General features: G+C 33.5%; 1 protein-coding gene across 1 annotated transcript in view; it reads left to right on the top strand.

Annotated features, from left to right (window-relative positions):
• Positions 1–25,372, top strand: part of EYS (eyes shut homolog) — a 706,383-nt gene that overhangs the window by 69,781 nt on the left and 611,230 nt on the right. Inside the window, exons 7-10 of the mRNA XM_062489770.1 lie at positions 9,537–9,641; positions 9,910–10,049; positions 16,489–16,655; positions 24,443–24,696. Coding sequence (XP_062345754.1) covers positions 9,537–9,641; positions 9,910–10,049; positions 16,489–16,655; positions 24,443–24,696 — 666 coding nt within the window. The remainder of the gene's footprint in view (positions 1–9,536; positions 9,642–9,909; positions 10,050–16,488; positions 16,656–24,442; positions 24,697–25,372) is intronic.

Genomic DNA, 25,372 nt, shown 5'->3' with positions numbered 1-25,372 from the left:
AAATATTTCTATTATTTTGGCATGCAGTAACTTCATGAAAAGCCAAAAGACTTTAGAAATATTCTATGTGTAAATTCAAGGAGAAATGTAATATCAGTATTTAAATTCTGACTGCTTTTAAAATGGAACAAAATGCTCCCAGTGCAGGGGGATATTTATGAGTATGTTCATATTTCCTAATAGTTTAGTTTCTGTTTTAACTTGCTGCACACAATATATTTTGCTCATTTGAATAAGTAGGAATTTTGATGGAGTTTTTGTTCATGAAGAATAGTTATGGTTAACTTAAAATGCTGATGTTATTTAAGAAGCATAGATCTATCCAGGCCTGGATTTCTGAGCATATGATTAATCAAGTTTCAATAAACTGGAAGACATGCTTTAAAGCACACCTTTAAACTGGGCATATGGAATCCTTCAAAGAGCTACATCTGCTCATGAAATCCAAAAATTACTTTCACCCACCTCTATTAACCTTGTATTTTTTAAGAGAAGTACAAGCTACTTGACTTTCTGGGGTGATTAGCCCAGAACTCAAACTAAAGAGGCATTTTACATAATTAACCGAATATTTTAAAAGTAGCAAAGTTTCAGGAACATAGCAGGTGTGTTTCCTATTCATGATGCATTCCTGTGAAAGTGTGAAAGTCTGTGAAAAGTATGTGAAAGTCTGACCTCAAGTTCAGGTGCATATTAAACAGCCTACCGTTTTATTCTCCTGCTTCCCGCTTCCTACCATGCCTCATTTTATTAAAGCATACAACTCAAAGATTTATTCATCAAGGAGTTAGAACTGTGATGATTTGCTTTAGTTTGTCTGACTCTTCTAGGTTTACAGCTATCGATTTGTATCTTTTCCTTTTTTATTCATTCAGAGTAAAACTTAAAAGTTTTTGTTTGTTTTTTTTTTTTTCACTGTGGATATTTTTTATGTCTCCTATTGAGAACACCACTGCATTTTTCATTCTTATTTCCAAATATATAAATCTGCTGTTAGTGACAAGGGAAACTGTAGCTTTCTCTAAACAGTCAGAGAGGTAGCTGGATAGATAGTGAGCATTCAAATACCTGTATGTTACCCTGAAAAAAAATCACATCATCAATAGGAAACATGAAGGATGAAGGCCTTTTATGCAAAATCAGTCAAAAAAGTCTTCTGAACAAGCTGAAATGCTGAAAAAATTAATTATCTGTAATAACCATGGAGACATTCTTTTCTGCTTCTCAGCTGAACCTGTGTTTACTGAGCCATGTACACCATTTCAGATCTTAACAAAGCACAAAAATTGTGAACAGTGTTACGAATCATTTATCATGTTAATGGGTTTAAACCATGATAAGGTGTGCAGTGTAGATATAATTATAGCATGTTTAAAAATATATAATGCATTGGAGAGATGAATAACACTATGGTGTAGATCTAGTGACTGTTTTCATTACAAAGCTGATCTCTGTAGCTCTGTTTTAGTTCTTTAAAGGACCTCAGACTTATATCGTTTAGTCTTGAATATCAAATTTTCTCTTTAAAGTATGCATAATCAGGCTAGCTGCATACCGCTTACTTTTTCTCAGGCACAATGTACAACATATTTAGCTGGCATAGCCTACTGTATCTCCACTGAAGCTGGAATAATGGTAATATATGAACTACATATTCTAGACTTTCTTATGTTCTATTTCAACCTTTGTGCTCAGTAGTTTTTCCTTTTATTAAAAAAAACCAAAAAAACAAAAACAAAAAAAAACCCCCATATTTTGTTGGAATATGTTGTTGATATACAATACAACTTTCTTACACACTCAAACTGTGGCTTCATCTGTGTTAATGATGTCTTATTGATGTATATGTTTCTTGTCGGATGAGAAGACTTCTTAGGCACTTTAAGACCTATGTTTTTTGTTTTGGTTGGGTTTTTTTGGGTTTTTTAACCCGAATCACATCACAAACTTGCATTCAGTAACAACATCTTTACTTTAGGTACTTTTACTATCTTTGCATCAACTCTGAGACTCTGAATAGCTCAGGTTTACTTTTTCTGCAATACACTTGCCCCCATTTCTATTTACTGAGATATATCTCACTTTAGACACACGTTCCTTCAAAATATTTGACTTCCTTAGATTTATTTTTATTATACCTTTCTCCTCAGAATTTGACACCAATTTAGTATAAACTCTGTATAGGAGTTTTAATTTACATTTCAGATCAGAAAATTTCAGATAGGAACATTAAATAATATTGAATTTACATCAGAGTAGAGCTGCCGCTTTTATAGCCCTCAGTAGAGGGAAGACAAGGAGCCAGTACAGAGGACTGAACAATTCTCCTATGAGGAAAGGATAAGAGGGTTGGGGTTGTTCAGCTTTGAGAAGAGGTTTCTTTTATTATCCCGGATTATTTCAATACTCCAGCTTACAAAAAAAAAACTGAAGAAGAAATTTTTACAAGGGTCTGCAGCAATGAGAAAGGGTAACGGCTTGAAAGACAGTAAATTTACACTACATATGAGGAAGAAATAAGATTTGTGAATAAGAGTTTCAGAATAAGAGTTGTGAAACACTGGACCAGGTTGCCCAGGGATGAGATAGATGCCTTGTCTCTGGAAGCATTCAAGGACAAGTTGGACTGGACTCTGACAACTCTTAAAGTTGTCCCAGCTCATTGTTCATTTCTTATTTCACTTATAATGAGTGAAAAAGGATCAAGCTAGATGAAATTTCTGCATTTCAGACATGAAAATTGTTTTGCATGCTCTCCTAGTACCCTCTTGCGGTTTTTATATGAACCAGATTTTTTAATGAAACATATAAAGGGCCCTTTGACCAACAACAAAACAAAGAAACAAACACCTTCACAAGAGGTGAAGGAGAGGTCTGCAAAAGACTTTGCCAAGAGATGAATTTTTATGACCAGATTCCCAGCTAAATCCTGAATGCAGCTAAGAGAAAGGACATATAATCTATTAAATGGTCAAAAGTCTATTTGTGTGCTCCAGAATAATGAGTTCATTTAAGTGTCAAGGTTATTAAAATATATCTCAAACAAACTTAAAGACATTCAGTGAAAAGTTACTCAGCTAAAGATTGTGCTTAAACAACAGTTGCAGAGGAACTTTCAGAAAGGTCTATTCCTATGTTCCCTTAAATGATTAGTTGCTTTCTAAACCAGGAAAAAGTAAAATTTTAACTGCATATTTAACATTTGAGAATATCTTACTATGTATAATTCATGCAATAGTAGACAACTGCACTAAGTCATAAGCTGATTGTGATCAGTGGAAGTCTTTTTGATCTTTTCAAAAAGCTTTAAATTCAGGTCCACGTAAATTATGATAGCTGGGAAATTTTGAGAATAAGCATAATAATGTTCACTTGAACTGGAAAATGTTCCTATTATAGTTTGTATCCCCTTAGGCTATGAAGCTGGGAGAGTACTCCACGAACCTAGGTGTTTTACTTTGGCTGATTTACTAACTGGGACATGTATGTCTTTATGTTGAAAAGTTTCTGTTGCTTTCCCAAAACAGGAAATAATTTTCTAAAACATTGGCCCATGATATGGTGTAAATGTGCCTAATCACTTACACCTAATCAAAATCTAGTCAGACTTCCTACATGATGAGCTCCAGTCTTGGAATTTTTATCTCCAAACCCAGTAAATTATTGTTTTTCATGAGCTAGTGGAAAATATCCCCTTTATATCACAATTAGAAAAGCTGTGTCATTAGAAAATTATTATCACATTGCTTTTGGATTTACCTTACTTAATTTCTTTCTCTCAGAAAAATAAATCTTCTTCATAGGGATTTGAGAACAACCATCCTAAAATGGAGATACAAAGGAATTTTAGAAGTAAAATAGAAAAAATATAATTAAACCTGCAAATTTCAACAAAATAAATATTTTAAATTATTTTTCAAATACCACTGTAGATAATTATGTTCATTCTGATGCTAGCTGCCATTTCAGATGGCTGTATATTTTTTTTAAATTAATACAGGGATATGGTAGTGATAATCAATGAATTAGCTATTTCAGTTTTATGTACTTTAGAAATCTAAAATTTAATAATTTAGTCTAAACAAGTTGCCTAGATTTCATTTATAGTTGGTGAAGATTTTGCAGTTTCAAGTTTCCTCAACCCACCTATATTAAAAGTGCTTCTACAAATGAGAATAGCATGATCCTTTTTTAAACGTTTCATTGTAGATAAAATATTTTTTATCAGTATGCAGTATTCTGTTCTAAGAAGGCTGAAAAAACACATATATTAATCTTAAATAAATCTTTATTTGAATATTTATGCTAACTAGTTTATAAGAGTTTTTTCTAATGTCAAAACCAAGTCATTTAAGCTTGATTGTTAAACAGTCAGGCAGAACTTTGAATATCTAGATGTGTGAATGTCAGATCCGTTCTTTATTTCTGCTACTTCTGAATTCTTTTCTCATTCACTGAAATTTGTTTACTTAGAAAAGCACAAAGATTTATTACTATACCTAGATTTATCTAGGAACACATTTACTTCACAGTTCTACACAACTCCAAGGGAAAATAGGGAAATATTCAGAATCCATGGAAACCAATCTTTGAACTTCTAGTAGTTCAAATAAATATTACTCTAAGTGGATTTAGTGCATTTGAAAATAAATAAATAAATAAATAAATGTTAAGTTTCAGAAAATGGAATAAAACATATAATTTTTAAGTGCTTATAATATCCGTCCCTCTGTGATTCCTTTTGGATACAAGGAAAGAACTGAGAATTTTAGAGAGCTCAACTCATATGACCTTTTTTGAACTGAGTTCAGGATGAGACAAATCATACAACAAAAGTGGAATTTTTCATGATCTAAAATGCAGTAGCATAGATGTAAAAGTCAACATTTCAGAGAGTAAACCTTAACTGCTCATGCTCTGCCAAAGAGCATATTTTTTTAAGTTTCCTTTTAGCTTCTTGGTTTGAATGGTTGAAAAGTAATGGTTCTGTGATTATTTCAGCATGTTCGCATGTGTGTACATATGAAATAAATCTATTTGGGTTTTACAACTGCTTTCAAAGTCAGGGAACAAAAAAAAAATACAAAGAAAAAGTCTTGAGTTGTAGCTTCCTAAAATTACTTTGGAGAAAAAACATTTAAAAAATAATTATTATACTATCCAGTACTTGTGTACTGAAGAGAAGTGTTAGGTCATGTATTCTTTTTGTTTGATAAACTTGTTACCACATAAAATAGCAAATTAAAAATATTTATTGCAGATTATACACTCTTTATTAGCACACTGGTTGTTACATAGTTTCTGGGAAAAAATAATATTAAATTGAGAGTAGAAGTACAAAAATAGACTAGAGTAGAATACAAAAGTAGATTAAGCATATCACATAAAACTAAAAGATATCTCTAGCAGCTGTAAGTGCAGCCGAAGTCTGAAGGAATGCAAATTCTATTTTATAGATTAAAATGCTTGGGTCAATTAAAAATGAAACACACTAGAAGTGCTGGCTTTACTACAGTGTGCAATATAGAATGCAGCTGTGAGTTATATTCTTTTTAAGAACACTCAGGAAGTTATTTGATAAAGTCACACTTAATGGAACATAAGACTCTAGATGATTCTGTTATGTTGAAAACCTTTGTTATGTGCAGGGTAGAAGCACACTATATATACGTGTAAAGCCAAAACATGTATTGATAAGGTAACTGAAATATTAAAACCAAAATCATTATCAGAGAAAATATAATTGCTGCAGAAAATGAAGGAAAATGCAGTTTTAACACAATCTCTCGTTTCTGTCCATTTTTATGGTATTATACTCATCCTTTTCCCTTATACTCCAGATCTTAAGGTCAATGATTCTATGATCTCATAGTGCTTTTTTTTGGGAGAAGTGTTGCAGAATCTACAGTCCTTCACTGGAAGGAATGTGACATTCATACTAGTGGTTTCTTCCTCATCTCCAGGATCTACTTGGAGTCATTTCTATTTGTCCACTTACACTTTTTTCATTGGACTGAAGTCCTATTTTGGATCTTAGTTTACATTTTATGGTGGGTCTATAGTATATTAAATTATTTTTTTTTATGCTTCCTTAAGACCAGTATTGTGCAGCTACAGTTCTTCATTCTTTAGCTGGGCACTGCTGAATTGCCTGTCATTATGGGGTCTCCTATCTCTGACCACCGCAGTGTCCCTCACATCACATCCTATGCCTCCACTTCTCTTGTCCCTTTTTATGGTACCAGCCCTGTATTTGCATACATCACTGCATTGACACAGTAGATACAATAGTAATTATAATGTCTACTTGTTCCTATTTTTTAAACCTATGGTTATTCCATGTAAATATAAAAGCAAAGCAAATCAGAAGGGAAAAAAAAAAACCTACTGTCACAATCAGGCGAAGTAAAACATCATTGCAGGAAAGTCTGATGATCCTCAGTTCTTGTAAATTCAGTGCAGAGGTTATGATCTATTGCTAGAAAAGACAGTGTTATTCTGCAGTGCTATGGGGGGAAAACCCCATAAGTTTACTTTTAGAATTTGCATTGAATTTGCCAACTTTCCTTCTTCTGGTCCCAAAGTCCATTTAAAAGTTTCCTCACTCTACCAATGTTGTTTCAGCAATGTCACATCTTAGTGTTTTTAGAATTCTCAGGTGTGCTTTACCTGGATTAGGTTATTTGTTGTTATTAATTTAAATAAACTAGTACATTTATTATCAGGTAAGTACACTAATTTTTCTGTTGGCACCAACCCCAGAGCTATGTAGTTGCTTTAGTTCATCATGGAGTCTAAGCTAACAAACACAGATGAAAAGCAAGATATATTCTTTCAGGTTTAGTGTGTTAACACAATCAAATGTCTCATCCCACAATGCACAGAAAATGGAGGTTGGAAGCTGCATAAAAGGGGCATAGAGAAATTACTTGTGTGTGCATGGATGGAGTAAGAAAAGCTAAAGGAAAGCTGGAAATTAAGAGAGCAAGAATCAGAGAGGACAAGAAAGCTTCCTCCAAATATATTGATAGTAAAATAAAATTAAGGAAAATAATTAATTTAACTTTTAAGAACACATCCTTAGATAAAAAATGTATAATGTCATTTATAAAATAAACAGTGCAACAATAGTCTTTAATCAAATTTTCCCCAACTCCGCATGTTGTAAAATTTCTTTATTTTTCCCTTTGTTCCTTGAACCTGCTGAACTTATTTCTGGTAGAGGAATAACATGCTTAATTGTGCACAAAAAAAATTGGTTGAGTTCTCTAACTACTGCAGTTCTCAATTACTCAGCCCTTACTCACTATGAAGTGATAATTAGGCATTAAAAGCTAAGTGGATTACTGTGGAGATCTCTCCTGATATCCATTTATCACTTAATCAGACTTTAATACCATAAATTATGCATTTCTCAGCAGTATTCAGATTCCAGTAAATTTTGTAACAGTTTGGAGTTACTAGGTTTTCTTGACGTCATTGTGGCAGGGAAAGTCATAAAGTTTGTTAAAGGGTACAGTCACTATAAGAATTTCAGATTTATAGCAAAATAATTCTTAAAGCCTGTTGGGTTGCACTAATATTTATTCATAAGGGTTTCCTGGACAAGACAATTCCATCCTCATGAATAAACATGAAAAAATTGATCCAAAATATATATTGAGTTGAAGTCTTTTTCCCAGCCTTTTTTTTTGCTCCTGATTTTGCCTTCCAAACCTCATTAAGAAAAGCACAACAAACCAAACCTCCAAATTCCTAGGAGATTGCAATTTCCTCAGCACATTCAGTTGCATTTGGAATTAAAATATCTATTTATGTGTTAGCACGCCTTTTTGCTGGCCGCTGTTACAGGAAAAGTGGCTTTCTAAAAGTATTAATCATGATGAAATCTCCCCAGAAATGCAGATAATTTGGGTTACCATTAGTCAATATGAACAGAGCAAATGAGAGTCTTGTAAATGTAAGGTCAGGTTGCTCATAGTTTCCTATGTAATATTACGTATAATAATAATAATAATAAATAGCAAGAATTTCTTGTTTATACAAAAATAATTTCTTATTTTCCTATGTTCTCTATTATTACATATAATTTTAAAATGTTTTTATCTCAGTAAGCTTTATAATACAGAGTAAAAAAATATCTCAGCTGTTAAAAAATTGATGGATGTTATCAGTGTGTGATTTTTAACTGAGGACTGATAGGATAGAATAAGTATTAAAAATCCTTAAAAGCATGCTGGTCACTCACTCTGAAAAACACCAGATTGTACTTGTGGTTTAGCAGCTGTTGGCCCAAAATAGAGATTTTTGACCACCAAATCACAGCATATTCCTGTTTGCATTTACAGAAGTCCATAAGAAGCAGTCTTTAGGTCTTAATTTGGCACTCCGTTCCAGCATACCTAAAGTGAATTAAATTGGAAGAAAATACTGAAATACACAGTCATATTCTTTCTAAATTTTAGCCTATTAATTTGCATTTTCCTGATGTCTCTAGATTTAGATCAAAAGGATAGATGATTAAAAATTTTAAAACAATTTTGTTATTTGAAGTAAATTCATTTCCTTTTTTAGACATATAAAGAATTTCAAATTAAATGCTAACTTATGACTCAAAATTTTACATATTGTGTGCAAAGAAATTATCCACATTTATTGTGTATTCCTCTCAAACATTTTTCTTCTATACAGCTCTTCCATGCATTCTGCTTAAGCCATAAAGTAACACTGATTACAAAGAAGTTGGTGGTAAAAACATCACTAATTTACACTTATTGTAGTTTCTGAAGTTTTCCTCTTCAATAAATCTCAACTCCTGCACCTTCTTCTAATTTCTCAGTAGTAAACATTTTTTTTCCCTCTATTCTTTATTCTTTCTAAATTTGGGAACTTGTTTTCCAAGACTAATAGTAAACCTGATGATCTTCCTTATTGATTCATATCACATTGCCAGAGATATATTTCTATTCAGTATGTTTTTTTAGAACTGTCCAGTTATATGCTTAATTATTTCTTCCTGCTGGGTTAAAACCAGTTTTCAGATAAATGAGCAAGTTGTTCAGTGAATCACAGTGAAGGTTACCTCAGATAAATGGGGGCTAGGGAAAACAGAGCTCAGAAAATATGTAAAAAAATATGTTTATAATAGATTCAAAAGTCTTGAGTAGCTATCAAGATTGACTCATGAAAGAGGAAGAAGAAAATACAAAGGCATGACCTTAGTTTCAGTTAATTATTTCCAGGGAAAATCCACCCTCTTCAGCTCTGTATACTCTCCAGGTGGCATCCTAAATTGTTTCAGATGCTTAAAAACTACTTTTGGTTTGACCTTTTTTAAAAAACACTGAGATCTAATTTTTAGATGTATAAGTGAAGCAAAAAAGAGTCTGAAAACATACTCAAGATCTTTAACCAATATTCCAGAGATCTTATTTAAAGAAAGTTATTCTATCAATATTGCTAATATGAATTATGTTGTTTCCTTGAGAATGTGATATTAATTCCTAATCTTTTTAGGACTTTTCTTCCTACCTCAGGAAAATTCTGCGAGGTGCAAATTGACAGCTGTCATTCCAATTCATGTGAAAATGGAGGAACATGTATTGACTATGAAGAACATTTTAAGTGCATTTGTCCTATAGGTGAGCCATTGGTAATTTATTCTATTTTCTAACAAAACAAATAAAATATCATCCAAGTATTTATGCTAAGAAATAGCGACATAAAAATAGCAATGTATCTCAACAAATGCAGTGAACATTTTTATGAAGAAAAGCACTTTTTCTCTTTGTTCAGGAAATAAAACTGCCAAATAACTCTAGGAGAGTGGTGTTAACTGCTAACACCCTGAACAGACATAATGTCAATATTCTGAATGAACTGTGATTAAACATTCTCTTTGTGGTGCAGGTTTTGAAGGTGAGAGATGTGAACTCGATATTGATGCCTGCTTATTCAACAATATAAGCTGTGCCCCAGGAGCACTGTGTATGGATAAATCTCATGGATTTAATTACACATGTTTATCACCATGTATTGGAAACACAGAGGTAGGATAAACCAATATATTCCTCCCAGTGTTTTTTGGAAAATCAAACAACTTATTCTAATAGCAGTGAGCTGAAGCCTCATTTCACATGGGTTTCCTAAACACAAGACTCATTCTTTATATATTCTCATGTTAATATACTTTTTTCCTGTGTAGAAGTCCATAATCTAACTATTATGGTCATTGTCTAACAAAACATCTAATGTCTGAGCTCTGCCTTCCTTGTTCATTATAGATTTAGTCACTGATGTCTCCTTCTGTCCCTTAGTTGCTGCTGTTACATTATGAAACTTGAAAAATACTGTAGGCAAAATCTCTTTGCAATCTTTGATATGTTTAAAAGTTACGAGATAGAAGGCTAATGGTACAGCAATGTACAGAAATAATGACAAAAGTTTCTTTTCCATTGCAAACAAAAATAAAAACTATATTCAACAACAAAAAGGCAAGATTAATTACACTTCAATGAGATATGAAAAGGCCGTTTAAATATAAATAAAGACCTAAATTTGTCTTGCAAGTTGTTCATCAATGCTCACAGCGTATGGAAATGAATACTACTTTTGCACTTTCAAAGTTATCTAGAAGAAATGCATTTGTTGCATCCTTCTCACGATCCTTTATGACCTTTTAAATTAAATTTGGGCACGATTCTTTCATATCAGGGTGGACTATGAGATTTTTGTATGGGTTAAGCTAAAATACTGTTGTACTTTTTTATTGTGATAGTTATTATGAAAGCCCTGTACATAATGCTATATAGCCTTCCAAACAACTACACAAACATGATAATGAGTGTTACAGGCTTTATCAATTATTTTATCAAAATATATGCACCATAAAAGTTTACTGTGTATGGTGGGCAACATATTTACAAAGAACAATCAGTATTTATGTCACCTTGAAATCCATGAGTAGACACTTAACAGTGAATACGAAATATAGCACTGAAAAACTCACTGGCTCAAAGGTTTATACTTAAATTGTTCAGCATCTGGTAAATTTCAACATTTTTATGATTTAAAGTGTCATACTGAGAGCAAGTATATTGCACATGGCCTAGTATCATGATGGTGCAATCATCATTATGGCTAGTCAGTATGGGAAGTGATGGTGTGCCAAGGATGCTAATGGGAGATTGTAAAGCATTTTATTGTAATATTCACTTAAATGCCCTCAGACACATTTAATTTATTAATACAAACATTTTATAGACTATCATAAATGTCACTTGGGAAAAATATTATACATATATATGTATCAATATACACTCATGGTATGAGATGCTTGATTTGGGCATAATGTGAATAATTAGTAGATTTTCTAATGGGAAAAAGAATAGAAAATAAAATTATGCATTTATATACTTGAGTTTTGCAGATCATTAAAATGATATAATTTCCTTATTGGAAAAACAAAGGCTGCTTTCCAACAAATATTTTCATATATTTCTGAAATAGTTTAAGCAATAACTTGAAATTAAAGATTAATATAGGTCAATAGATTTCATTATTCAACATTTAATTCTTAATTTATTTGCTCTAGATAGAAAATAAGTATATATTTTTGCATATATTTTTTCCTTTCAATTCTTTTACATTTCTAGTGGTACCTCAGTTATGGTGAACTGCTTAACCTCTGTGTATTCAGCAAAATAGATAGAAAAGAATGCTACCATTTGTAATGTAATGTTTTCTCAATGAACAAAAAATTGATGTAATTAATTGGGGATCTTTTTTCTCTGCATAAATATATAATTGTATTAATGCATTAGGTTTTTTTTTTCTTTCTCAGCCCCACAATTAATACACTGCAGTTGGTTTTAATTTCCTTTTATTTTTTCAAACAAATATTAAAAAAAATGAGGTGAACAATTTAGGACAGGGAATATCTTCCTTTAAACTTCAAAATCTATTCCTAACTTTGTAGTTAGGATAATGCCTGCTTGCTCTGGACCAAAAATTATGAAAAAACTCTGAATAAATAAATATTTTGTCATCTTTAAATTAGTGACTTCCAACAGGACCAAATTTAGCCACTCTGTGTTACAATACTTTTTCTTCTGGAATATACTCAGGTAGACATGAAAAGGAATAAAGAAAATATCTCTTTTTTCCATTTGAATACTCAATGTATGCTACAAATTTTAATATTTTTATTAACAGGAGCTCATAGAGAATTGATAGGATCACTCAAAATAGCAAATAATTGGAGTGCAACATGAGAGGCCTAGGTAGTAGAATCACAGAACCATAAAACAGCCCAGGTTGGAAGGGACCTCCTAAGACCATCTAGTCCAACCTTTCATGGAAAATAAAGTCTTGGTTGGATTATAAATCGCGTTTTGAAAATCTCCAGGGATGGATGTTCCACATCCCTGAATAGTTTACATACCTTGAAAGTCCACCTGTGACCCTAAAAATCACAAGTGAGGAGGCATCCTAAGGCGTTCTGGGCCCCTCACTTCAAGAAAGATACTGAGGTGAAGGAGTGTGTCCAGAAAAACACAACAGAGCTGGTGAAGGGTCTGGAAAGAAAGTCTTATGAGGGGCAGCGGAGGGAGGTGAGGTTGCTTAGGTTGGAGAAACAGTCTCAGGGGGGACCTTATCCCTCTCTACAACTACATAAAAGGAGGCTGCAGCCAGGTGGGGGTCAGCCTCTTCTCCCAGGCAACCAGTGACAGGACAAGAGGACATAGCCTCCAGCTGTGACAAGGGAGGTTAAGGATGGATATCAGGAAGAAATTATTCACAGAAAGGGCTGTTAAATTTTGGAATAGACTGCCCAAGGAAGTGGTGGAGCCACCATCCCTGGAGGTGTTCAAGAAACAACTGGATGTGAGATTTAATGTTACAGTTTAGCTGGCATGGTGGTGTTTGATCAAAGGTTGGATTCAATGATCTTGAAGGTCTTTTTCAGCCTTAATTCTATTATTTTATGTGTGATTATTTTTAGTGGCTACAGCTTCATCTTACTTACAAATTTTATTGCTTCCCTTAAAACATTTCTTTTTTTAAAATTCTGTCAGCAAGCTTAAAAAATCATTGTTTCCTTTAGCTGTTACTATGAAAAATTTGAAAGTATAACTGTAAACTATGGGAACTGCAAGATGTTGACATATAGTAATTGTTTTTTAAAAGGAAGCTTAGGAATTAAAAAGCACTTTTCAATTATTTTTCATTCTCTTTTCAGTTTTAAGATGCAAACAGATGTGCTTAGCAGACATCAACCTGATTTGTCAAAAATAATTCCCATATGAATTAGGAACTAAATCACATCTGAAAGTCCCGCCCAGTATCTATCTACAGCTTTATAATACTGAAATTTATTGAATTTCACTCGCATATTTTGCTTGAAGGTTTTCTCTTTTTATGAGCCAAGATCCCATATTGCACTTGCATTCAAGACCATAGTTCCAACCTTTTCAATGGAAGTGCCTATGTACTCAATATATATTTAGTGTTTAGAGGAGCTGCCACTTACATATTTGTTCTGGTCCCCACATTCTGTGCAACGCTACAAAGATTCCTCATCTGTAAAAGTAAGGCAATTTCTGTTTTCAATATTTTTAAGACAAACATTTTATCTACTTGCTTAGTGTACCACCAGTCTAGGAAAGAATATAGGGCAGATTAAATAAAATTGCACTGCCAGAAAAATTTGAATACTCAGGTACAATTGACTTTGCAGTAATAAAACCTGAAGACTATAGTAAAATTATATGCTTGGGGGAAATTATACATTCATGTGTATTTTTTTATGTCTGTAAAATGCAGTTTCATTCCAACTGCAGAGAATTACATGAAATATAAGTTGAAAGAGGGGTTGGAAATAATGATTGCCATCTTATCTTGAGCATTTGACAACACATGATACTTAGAGAAGAGACAGACATATACTAGGGCTATACCCCTCAATTCCTTCAAAGGAAAGATAGGAGAAGAATAAAATCCTCTAAGGCCTAGACAGAAGCATGATGGTGAGACTGGTAAGAATAGACCTGTGTATGGTATGCTGAAACATAGGATTTGTGTTTAAATAAATTCCATAGCTTTCATTTAAATTTAAATCTTTAGATTACAGTAAAATCTTAGAGGATAACACCTTTCTTCACAGTATAAAGTATCAAAATGGCATAAGAATAAATGAAACATAATGTTGTGGTAAAATTGAAATATTTGTCTTAATCACCTAAGGTTTTCTGGATGGTTTTCTTGAGTATAAGCTTATTTGAACTATTTGAGCTTTGAGCAAATAGTAAGCATCAGGACAAAATCCAGCAAAAACATATAAATACAAAAGTAGAAAACACATGAAAATAATTTTAAAAGGAGATAACAATTCCCATACAATTCACATAGAAGGGGTGTTTTTGCATTTATGTTGAACTGCATTTTTCTTCAAGATGTTGTTATAGTGAATAAGTATCCCAAGGTAAGTCTAAAATTCAGTACAGAGAGCATAACAAAAATCTCTTCATTTTAAGGTCAGTTTGAAACTTAATCAAAGAGAAATGAATATTAGAATACTTCTGCCAAGGACTGTTATTATTACAAATCTTAATGACATTATAAAGAGATTCAGACTCAATCAAACTGAAGTGCTAGTGCATTAACTCATCTTCCAGACACCATTTTCTTTAAAAATCAATTGATTAGAAGGAGGGGTCTTAATTGCTTTGAAATGAATATGTAGTTATCTGTCTTCATACTGGCAAAATTTTCATGGAAATGAAAATGGAACCTAAAAGTAAAATGAAGAAAGGAGCATTAATTCAGACTTATAACTGCCTTTATTTTTTTTTTTTTTAAGAATACAGGAAATACTGGTTTAGCAAGTTATATTAGCAATTAAAAACTAGAAGGGAAAAAGCTGTTCCAGTCTAAATTTTCTAAATATTTCAACATCTGTAAATTGAAAATAAAGCAGCTTCTGATTTTCCCACAGCTTAGATGTAATTTATGAACATATAAAACATTATAATTAAAATGAAACCAGTATTTTCCTGATAACCACATATTAAGCTAAATTATAGAGAATAAGAACAGTTACTCTACTCTTTCAATGGAAAAATAACAGTCCAGTTCACTACTGTCCGTCCTAAAACAAGCATATTTTAAGGGCAGTTGTAAAAATGATGCTGTTAAATTAAAGTAGAAATGCTTTTTACCAACTAAACAATAAATTGACATATTGATTTAATAGCATTCAGTATTTTATGTTCTTGGTGATTAATCTTTTTTAATATTACAACATAAAAAGATTAAATGACCATATTTATTGCTAATGGCTTATTCCATTAAACTCTTGGGGAAAAAATCCAACATGCAAAGAAAAACTCCTTGTGTATACAGTGAGTTGACCCAGGCTAGATGCCAGGTGCCCATTGAAGCCACTCCATCAGTGCCCTCTGCAACAGGACAGGGAAGAGAAAATTGATTATAAGTTGAGATAAGGGCAGGGAGAGATCACTTAATGATTACTATCACAGCAAAACAGATTTCTCTTAGGGAAATTAGTTGAATTTATGACTAACAAAATCAGAGCAGGATCATTAGAAATAAAACAAATCTTACAAGTACCTTTCCCCCCTCCATACCTCCTTCCCGGGTTTAATTTTATTCCAAATTTTCTACCTTCTCTTCCCTACAGTGGTGCAGGGTTATGAGTCATGGGAGCAGTGGTCAGTTCACTACGTCGGTTTTGCCTCTGCTTCATCCTCAGGGAGAGGAGTTCTTCCCCTGCCCCATAGTAGGTTCCTTTCCCATGGATGACAGTCTTCCACAAACTTTTCTACTGTGACCCCTTCACAAGGGCTACAGTTCTTCCTGATCTGTTACAGTGTGTGACTCACAAGACGCAGTCCTTCAAGAGCAGGCTGCTTCACCATGGGTCTCCCACACTTCTTTTGAGCATCCTCCTGCTCCAGTGTGGGTCTCCTCCAAGGCTGCAGGTGGATCTCTGCATCCCCAAGGCCCTCCATGGGCTGCAGGTGGATCTCTGCATCCCCAAGGCCCTCCATGGGCTGCAGGGGCACAGCTGCCTCACCATGGGCTGCACCAGGGGCTGCAGGGGAATCTCAGCTCTGGCACCTGGAGCATCTCCTGCCCCTCCTTCTGCACTCACCTTGGTGTCTGCAGAGCTGTTCCTCTCACATGTTCTCACCCTGCTCTTCCCTGGCTGCAATTACTTCTGTGAAATAAACTTTTTCCCTCTTCTTAACTCTGTTACTCCAAGGCTGTACCACCGTCACTGATGGGCTTGACCTTGGCCAGCAGTGTGTCCATCCTGGAGCTGGCTGGCCTCTGTCAGACATGGGAGCAGCTTCTGGCAGAAAAAGAGAGAAATCACCTCTACAGCACTCCCACACCACCCCGTCCCCACTACCAGAACCCGACCACACAAACCCAATACAGAGTATTTGTAATTCTCATCTTCAGGTATGTGCAAATGGAGGTAGTTGCTTCTATGACGAAGAAAATCAGAGATCTCACTGTGTCTGTGCTCTTGGATGGACTGGAAATACATGTCTTGAGAATATTAATGACTGTGAGATAAACCAGTGTCAACATGGAGCCACATGTGAAGATGGAATTAATAAATACAGGTACTAATATGTTGCTTTCTGTACAAGCTTTCATAAAGGGTTGTATGCCATATGAATTTATTTTGACTTTCAGAAAGAATTACAAAGGGTGTTGTTAATGCAGTGATATAATTTTTATATCAAAAATGCCATGGAATACTGATTTTCAATAAGGATATGCATTCAGTAAAACTGTGTCATCTAAAATGTTGCAGGAAGGAATCACAAATATTCCTCTTTGCTGATCAAGTAAGTTAAAACAATTATGCAGAATCTCACATAAACAAATAATCTATTTTAAATCTATTAAATGGCAAACACTTTGTGAGCCTGGACCCTGTCATAGAGTGTCTTATTAAAATTTGAATGATAATTTATTATCATTTCAGTTATTGAAAAAAACCAAAGTATGTGTTCTCCTTAGTGAGCTGTAACATGCTGTAGATATTTAAAGACGAGATCTTTATAAAATATGGTGAAAAAATAAATGGGAAATGTTTTCTTCAATAAACAGATTTCAGCTGTTCTTATCAGAATTGAATTATTCATTTTTCATCTTAAAAATCCAGAATAAATACAACTTCTCCATAATATCTGTAAATGTATTTTAAAAGACAATATTCTGTGCTGTGCTATGCCCTACTTAGAACCCTTGTAATTAGTATGCTCTAGTGTTTCTACTTAGACAAGATTGTAAAAGTGGACAAAATAAAAACAGAAGCAATTAAAACTTTTTTCAATTTCACTTCTGTTTTTAAAGTATCTTCTGTAAAAAAATCTGAAATCACCAAACAGGCACACAAACAGAATAAAGTGATTGATTCTCAGCATACCAGAATTAACGGAGGTTTTGTCAAAGAATCCTTACAAAGTAAATATACTTCCTTTTTCCACCTTACAATCAACTCTTGTATCAAAATACTGGACCATATTTTGGCACTTTATTTAACTGTTAAATCTGTGGCTTTTCTTTCTTTATCAGGAGATTAATTCTGATAGAAGTACAAAGCCATAATTATGTTACAAAATTCACTAGCATTTCCTGAGAAATTAGTAGTTCTGAAGATATCTGGTAACAAAGAACTTTTGATTTTAACTTGCTAATTCAGACTCAGTTTACTGACAGAAAACACTTAACTCTTACTTTTTCAGTCTTGGAAAGACAAATTAAATTGACAGATCAGTCTGTTTATCTAAAGAACAGGAAAAAAACCATTAAGATCTGAATCTGAGATGGTCGGTTTTACTAACAGAGAACTTGACCCTAAAAGAACACAACTGGTTATTTTGTCAAGACAAAATGTAGCATGTTTACTGTGTAATACCTGCTCTGTTGAAAGAGCATGGTTGTTTCTCAATGAGGGTGGAACATTTTTTAAAATAACTAATCTATGCCTGCCTTAAAAATAATGATGTTTCCCAAGTTATTGTTAGCAAGTGAAACAAAAAATATTTCTCCTTTCCAATACATGATACAAAAACAAATAATACAAGAGGTAATGCTGAATGTAAGTGAGCATACATTTTCTAAAGGCTTGTAATTGCATTTCTGTCCTAAAATGGGTATAATTTTTATTAAGGTACTTATCAAGAGCTATATTTGATGCAGTTGTTTCAAGAAGACATAAGAAAACTGTCAGCAGAATATATGGAGAATGAAATGTATAAGTGTCATTAAAAACCCTACAGAGATTCATTTTTACGGCCATTTAAACTATTACAGCCATTCAAAAATCTCTCCTAGTGAGTGCAGAAGATAAAGATGTGCCAAAATTTTATATAGATTAGATTTTATTTGCAAAAGAAATTATAAAACTCTACACCTTTCTCCTAGTTAAGAGATCTTAAATTATTACATTTTGGTCATAATGTATTTTTCTAGTGGTAGCTTGATATAATAATGCTAACACAGTGAAATAATAGAAAATATCTAACTTTGATTCAAGAATATCCCCCTCTTTTAAGATCTCATATTTTGCAAGCCATCATTTCTTTTCCAGATGGGAAATAAGCTGTCAACTGAATGAAATATTTCTAACTTTTTGTCTCCTTACCATGGCATGTTCTTTTTCTCCTCCCATTTTGAAATTACTGTTCCATACTGCAGTGTCACATAGAGGTATATTTTTTATATATGCAGAGAATTTCCTTTGAGTTCAGATTGGGGAATTGCTCTAAGTAAATGAAGGGGAGTTTTAAACTTTTGTATAGTGTTATTCTCACCAAGGCTGCATACTAAGATCCTCATAATTACAGTAAGAAGTCTAAAGAAGTCGGTTTAGTGAGCCTTCTCTTACAACTAAAGTGGCCTCAATCACAATGACACAGAACCTGTAATTAATTTAAATTAATTGTTGCACTACCAGCTGAGTCTGTGCTGTTTGCAATATCATGAAGTCAATCAGCATGTGTTTAAAAGAATAACTTCAAAGAATTACTGCTCTTGCCACTGGGTTGATGGTGCAGGTGACAATTTGATTCTGGCAGATACCACGCAATAGACTAATTGCATACACATGCCAAAAGAATCTCTTGACCTTTGGTTATATATACTTAAGATAAGATTCATTACCTCAGTCAATAGACAATATTTCTACATAAAAAGAAATTAATATTTTTTTCCCTTCTAAAGAACCAGTATTGTTTGATTATGTTCAGTGTAGGAGAAGAGAGAGAACTGATGGCTCAATGAAAAGCATTTAATGAACAAGTAAAGTGAAAGAGATCTTCAAGGAGTATAACCTCCTGTTTTGAAAACCAAGAGGGAAATTTATTACTCTGCTTTCTTCACACCTGTAGATTTTTTTCCAGTCAATATTACATTTTGGACAACCAAGATCCTAACCAAAATAAGACAATAACAGTAGATACTTTACTATTGTCTATTCAGTGGAAAGGAGCAACAGAGTGAAAAGACACTATTTAAAACTTGATGTAGTTTCCATTACCTGTCCTGTTTTCATTTCTTCAGTCCAGTGTACTCAGATGAAGTCCTACATTTATCACAACGCCCAGAAAGCCCAGCAAGAAGGACTGAGAACTGTTAGATTAAGACTTTGGCAGAAGCTGTATTATAGTATTAGCTACTGTTTAAAAGTTCATTATGAACTAATATATTTTAAAAAATTATTTTAGTCAATAGCTATAGCTATGATGTCAGAATTTCATTAGTTTTTATGCAGGAAAATGACTCATTAAGAAATTAGATTTGGCACAGGCTGAAACGAATTGCCAACACATTCTTCAGTATTCAGTATACAAATTTCAGTACATACAATTAAATAATTAATTAATCTAAGTACAAAGGAGTAAAGTGACACTTTGTAGAGTAAATTGCTTTAGAATATGAAACACTTCTTTGCATGATGCCAGCAAGACTGTGAAAAGTAAACATAATTTAGATAATTTCTGTCTATCATAAAATTTAAAGCTTTTATTATTTTATTCATTCCTGGCTGTTTCAATTTTCTTCCAGCTGGGTAGATTGAGCTGTTTGATTAGATTATTTCTTTATATCTAATTGGGTTTTTTTACAGGTTTATTCATCCTATACTATATATGCAATTTGACTGCAAGACCTAGTTGACAGTGCCATATAAAGTTAGTACTGTGATATACAGAGTTTTCTGCAGCAATAATAGGCTTCTTCCACCAGAGAAAGAGGAGAAATACTTTTCCTCACTTTTCTACAACTCCAGAAGATCAGTGAATTTATGTCACAATTTCTTAGGGAATAAGTCTGCAATAATTTATACAACAGCTTTTCTGCAGAAAATAGAAATGCATATAAAAAGTCAAACTAAATAACCATTTCAACCACTTCTGTATGTATAGTTCACATTTCAATGACAAAAAGAGATAATCAATACTCAATAATTCCTGCTAATATGCTTGGAATAATACTTATATTTATACACACACACACACACACACACACACACATATATATATATATAAAGAAAACAAGGTAGAAGGATTCTGGGAAGTCTTTGCTAATTCCAGTCATGAATGCTCCTATATGCCTCTTCTAATTAATATAGAAAATAGCTTGATTATCTCCAAACACAGGTTAGCATAGACACATTTCTGTCTGGTCTTTGTCTTTTTGCAGCCATTTTCAAGATTCATTTGATGTACATGGTTATTTACTCAATAAAACAAATCCCCTACATCTTTAGTGCAGGCAGTCTATGGTGACAGCTTGACAGCTATACTGCCTGGACTAACCAGCACCAACTGACTTACCCTCACATCTGCTGTTCGAGACTCTTAGTCATAAGAAGTTGGTAGCAACACATTGCATCTGTGCCATAAGCATTCTCATTTTAGTAATACATTTCCTTCTTAGAGTAAATTCCATGCCTGTCTTTGCATCGCCACTTAACATTTATTTCTCAAGCATATCAAATTATCATGCAACATTAACTATGTTTAGGCTCTGGGTTGTAACATACAATCATCTGCATGATATGTGTGGGAGCACAGTAATCCTCAAATAGCTTGTGTTTGCTACTCATTACTAATATCCATATTTGTAACAAAAGCATTGAGGTATTTGTTTTCTCTCTTAGCACCTCTTGCCCTTAAATTCTTGCTGTGAGTGAAAGAGGACATAGGTGAAGCTAAGAAAATGTTGTTATTCCTATTAATGCTAACACAAAACCCTTTCACATGCTGTTCTCTGGTGCCATGCTTCTGCTTTCACTGTTCCCCCATTTTGTAAGGCTGACATTTTAGTCCTCCTTAAGAAAGAGGCTGAGGAGGTGTCATTAACATCTCCTGGTTTCTATTGGGAGATCTCACACACACACCAGATGGGCCATCCCAGAGCTGCAGCTGGAACAGGAGAGGCAGAAGTTACTGACTCCAGCACAGGGAGTGACACCCAAACAGACCATGGAGAGGCTGAGCCCCTGTGCTGAGATGCCAGTGGACAGCCAGCTCGTTAGTCTGCTAAGGGCAAAATGCGAGTTCCCTGAGCTAGAAATATACTTACAAATGGAAATTCTGGGATTGTATATGTCTGTATACATTTTTTAATTATTTATTTATTTTAGAGAAACATTTATGCTTTGAAGCAAATAAGACTGAAAATCAATCCATGCATCAAAGCTTTTGACATCATGCTCATTATTTTAGTACTGTTGAAGATAACAATAAGAAATTGATTTATAATAAAAATATAATGATAACACTAATAATAATAACAGTACAACCCTTAATTACACTGTTGTAGGAGATGACCCATACTAAATTAAAATACATCAAAGTATAAATTCACCAGGAAAAGTTCATTTCGCTGTTAGCTGTTTTCAATTTCTTCAGATACCAAAGCATTGAAAAATAAGATATGCATGACAAAATTTCTTGTAGTATGGAATCAGAATAATGAAAACAAAACTAGAATATTCTACATCACATCTGTTTCTGTGTAGCTCTTCTGTGGCCTCTGAAGATAAGCTGTACAACTAATAATAGTCAGGAATGACAGAAAATTCTTCATCCTCCCATTCTTGTTAAGGAGAGCTCTAAGTTAAATTTTCCATTCAATGCTAACAATAATAGCCACATTTTATAAAGAATGATTGAATAGTTGCATTGTCACAGTGTACACACTAATTGTTACTGTAAAAAAAAAAAAAGGAAATAAAGTGATTGACTGCACCAGAAAGATTCATATGACTGGTTGTTTACCAGGTTATTGTAGGTAGGAACAGAAAATGTGCAACTATAAGTAACTAAAAGCACACCTGCTTTTAATGTTCATGCATAATGACATTTTGTGCAAGTCAAAATTTATATTTAGCTATAAATGTAATTGTCTAATGCCACCTGCAGCCAAGCCCAATACAGTCGCTCCCTAACTCCCACACCAGCAGGATGAGGAAGAGAATTGGAAGGGTAAAAGTTAGAAAACTCATGGGTAGAGATAAAGACCGTTTAATAAGAAATGCAAAAGCCATGCACACAGGAAAAGCAAAACAAGGAATGAATTCACTGCTTCCCATGGGCAAGCAGGTGTATCAGCCATATAGAAGAGCAGTGCCCCACCACACATAGCAGGTACGTGGGAAGAAAAATGCCATGAGTCAAAACGTCCCGCACTTTTTCCTCCTTCCCTCCACTTCATATACTGAGCATGATGTCACAGAGTCTGGAATATCCCTTAGGTCAGTTTGGGTCACCTGTCCTGGCTAGAGTCTGGAATATCCCTTAGGTCAGTTTGGGTCACCTGTCCTGGCTGTGTCTCCTCCCAGCCTCTCATGCAGCCCCAACTCCCTCACCAGACTGGCAGTGCTTTAAAAAGCAGAAGAGGCCTTGGCTCTGTGTAAGCCCTGCTCAGCAATAACAAAAACAACTCTGTATTATCAACCTTGTGTTCAGCATAAATCCATAACAGTGTATTAAAGCCAAAAGAATATTAGTACTACTCACTGTGAAGATTAACTCCACCCCATCCAAAACAAGCACAGTAACTGTAACAAAACTATAAACTGTGCAATATTCTTTTTGTGCACGCCATTCCTTTAAAATTGGGAAACAGAATCAGCTGAAGCACTCAAGAGAAGGCAAAGATTTCTTTTTTGCTAAGAAGTGACTGAGGCTGGAAGAGAGGATACAACAGCTATATATACCTGAGTCATTACTGCACTAGCAATGAATCTGTAGAGCAAAAATGATAGTGATTAAGAACTCACAACCACACTAAATGAGATATGGAGGGCTTACTTCAAGAGAGCTCTATTTTGGTCCATGGACTAAAAGCCCATTTGCAGTTGATGTCCATTAGCTGTACGCCAAGGCAAACAGCTCCTGATTTACTTTCCATATGTCCACTATAAAAAAATGCAGGCACAGTAAGCAAGGACAGAAGCAAAGAGCCACATGAACATTCACTTCTGTTAAAAATAAAGGGAAAAATACTCTTTCTGTCAGATGGTTTGGTAGAAAAAATTACTATAATCAAGGCTTCCTTAACTTGTTAGTCCTTTCCATCTTCTGGATAATATCTCTGTGGGTCAAGAATATGTATTATTGTAAAATTACCTCTTGTGTAAGGACACAGGATGCTGGACATGATAAGGAGAGGATCAATCGAAGAATATACTGCCAAGTACAAGGGATTATCTAATTTTATGAGATGTGGGTGAGCTATGAGATAATCCTGATTTGTATTTATTCACATAGCAAAAGAAAAGAAACATGTAGAAAGGGTAGCATGGAAAAGTCATCTCCAACCTTATAAAACTTAGATGTCTGTCTAAATATTGGGAAAAAAAATACTCTGAACAATTTCTACAAAATATACTGAAAATATCTATAGAATTCTATAGATTCTAGATTCCTTATTTTTGTTAGACTGAAATTGTAATTTTTATCATTGCTAATGATAAAGCAATTTTATATTAATTTTATATCCAAACAAGTTGTAATATTATTTCTTCCTAGAGATATTGTAGCAAATAACCATTTTCTCAGAAAAACCCAATAAAATACATAATACTAATACTTATAAGAGTTTTTCAATATTTTCCTTTGAAGCTTAATATTAATATAGCTCCTACTTGGTCCTATGTAAATAGCTAGGATTTTAAATTAATTATTGGTAACAGTGAATGTGAAATGAAGTTACTTAGTGACTAATTAAAGGTAAAGAAAGAAAACTGAATAAAAAATTGTGATTCATTTGTGAATAATTCAAAGGGGGAGTATTGTTAACCTTATCAAGTGATTATTGACCTATATATTCCAAACTAGCAATTTAGTTGGAATTTGTTCCCCCTCCTCTCCTCTTATTTCAATAACAGGTGCATATGTCCCCTTGGTTACACTGGCACATTTTGTGAACTTGATATAGACAACTGCATTGGAAACCAGTGCTCTCAGTACGGATTCTGCCAGGACCACTTGCATAATTACAGCTGCTACTGTATTCCTGGATATGAAGGACCCTTCTGTGAAGTTGAAATTAATGAATGCTCAAGTTCACCTTGCAAAAATGGAGCTACTTGTATGGATTTAAGTGGCCACTTTTCTTGTCATTGTACTGCTGGGTTCAAAGGTAAGTTTTGGTCTTTTGAAGTGCCTTGTATTACAGATGTGATTGTCCCACTTTATGTAAGCAATGTTTATGTGACTGTTTAATTACAATTTATAAATAATATAAATAAATATAGATATAGATATAGATATAGATAGATATAGATATAGATATAGATATAGATATAGATATAGATATAGATATAGATATAGATATAGATATAAATATAAATATACATATAAATATAAATATAAATATAAATATAAATATAAATATAAATATAAATATAAATATAAATATAAATATAAATATAAATATAAATATACATTTGCAATTGTATGATTCAGAGGAGTTTTAACTTAATTAGCATTGAAATTCTTAGGTTGTCCCTCCTAACAGTTCCCCAGTGACCTGCCCTCCACTAAACGTAAAATTCTGAGTATTAGCTTTGATTCTGTTGGGGAAAAAATCAATGAAGTTCAAAAACACAATTTAAATTGCATTATTTTAATTTCACACTTATGCAGTCTTACGTGTTATGGCTTCAGTTGTACACAGGCTAATAAATGTTTTGGTACAGAACAGGAAAATGTAAGCTTGAAGAGGAATGAGATCAGCAGTATCACCTCTCTGCATGTAAAGAGTATAATCAGCTATATTTGAGTGAGTGGTTCAGATTCCCCTTCTATACACTGGA

This window comes from Cinclus cinclus, chromosome 3 (genome assembly GCF_963662255.1).
Source record: "Cinclus cinclus chromosome 3, bCinCin1.1, whole genome shotgun sequence".
In the NCBI taxonomy this organism is placed as follows: Eukaryota; Metazoa; Chordata; class Aves; order Passeriformes; family Cinclidae; genus Cinclus; species Cinclus cinclus.
This window is presented reverse-complemented; position numbering and strand designations above follow the sequence as displayed.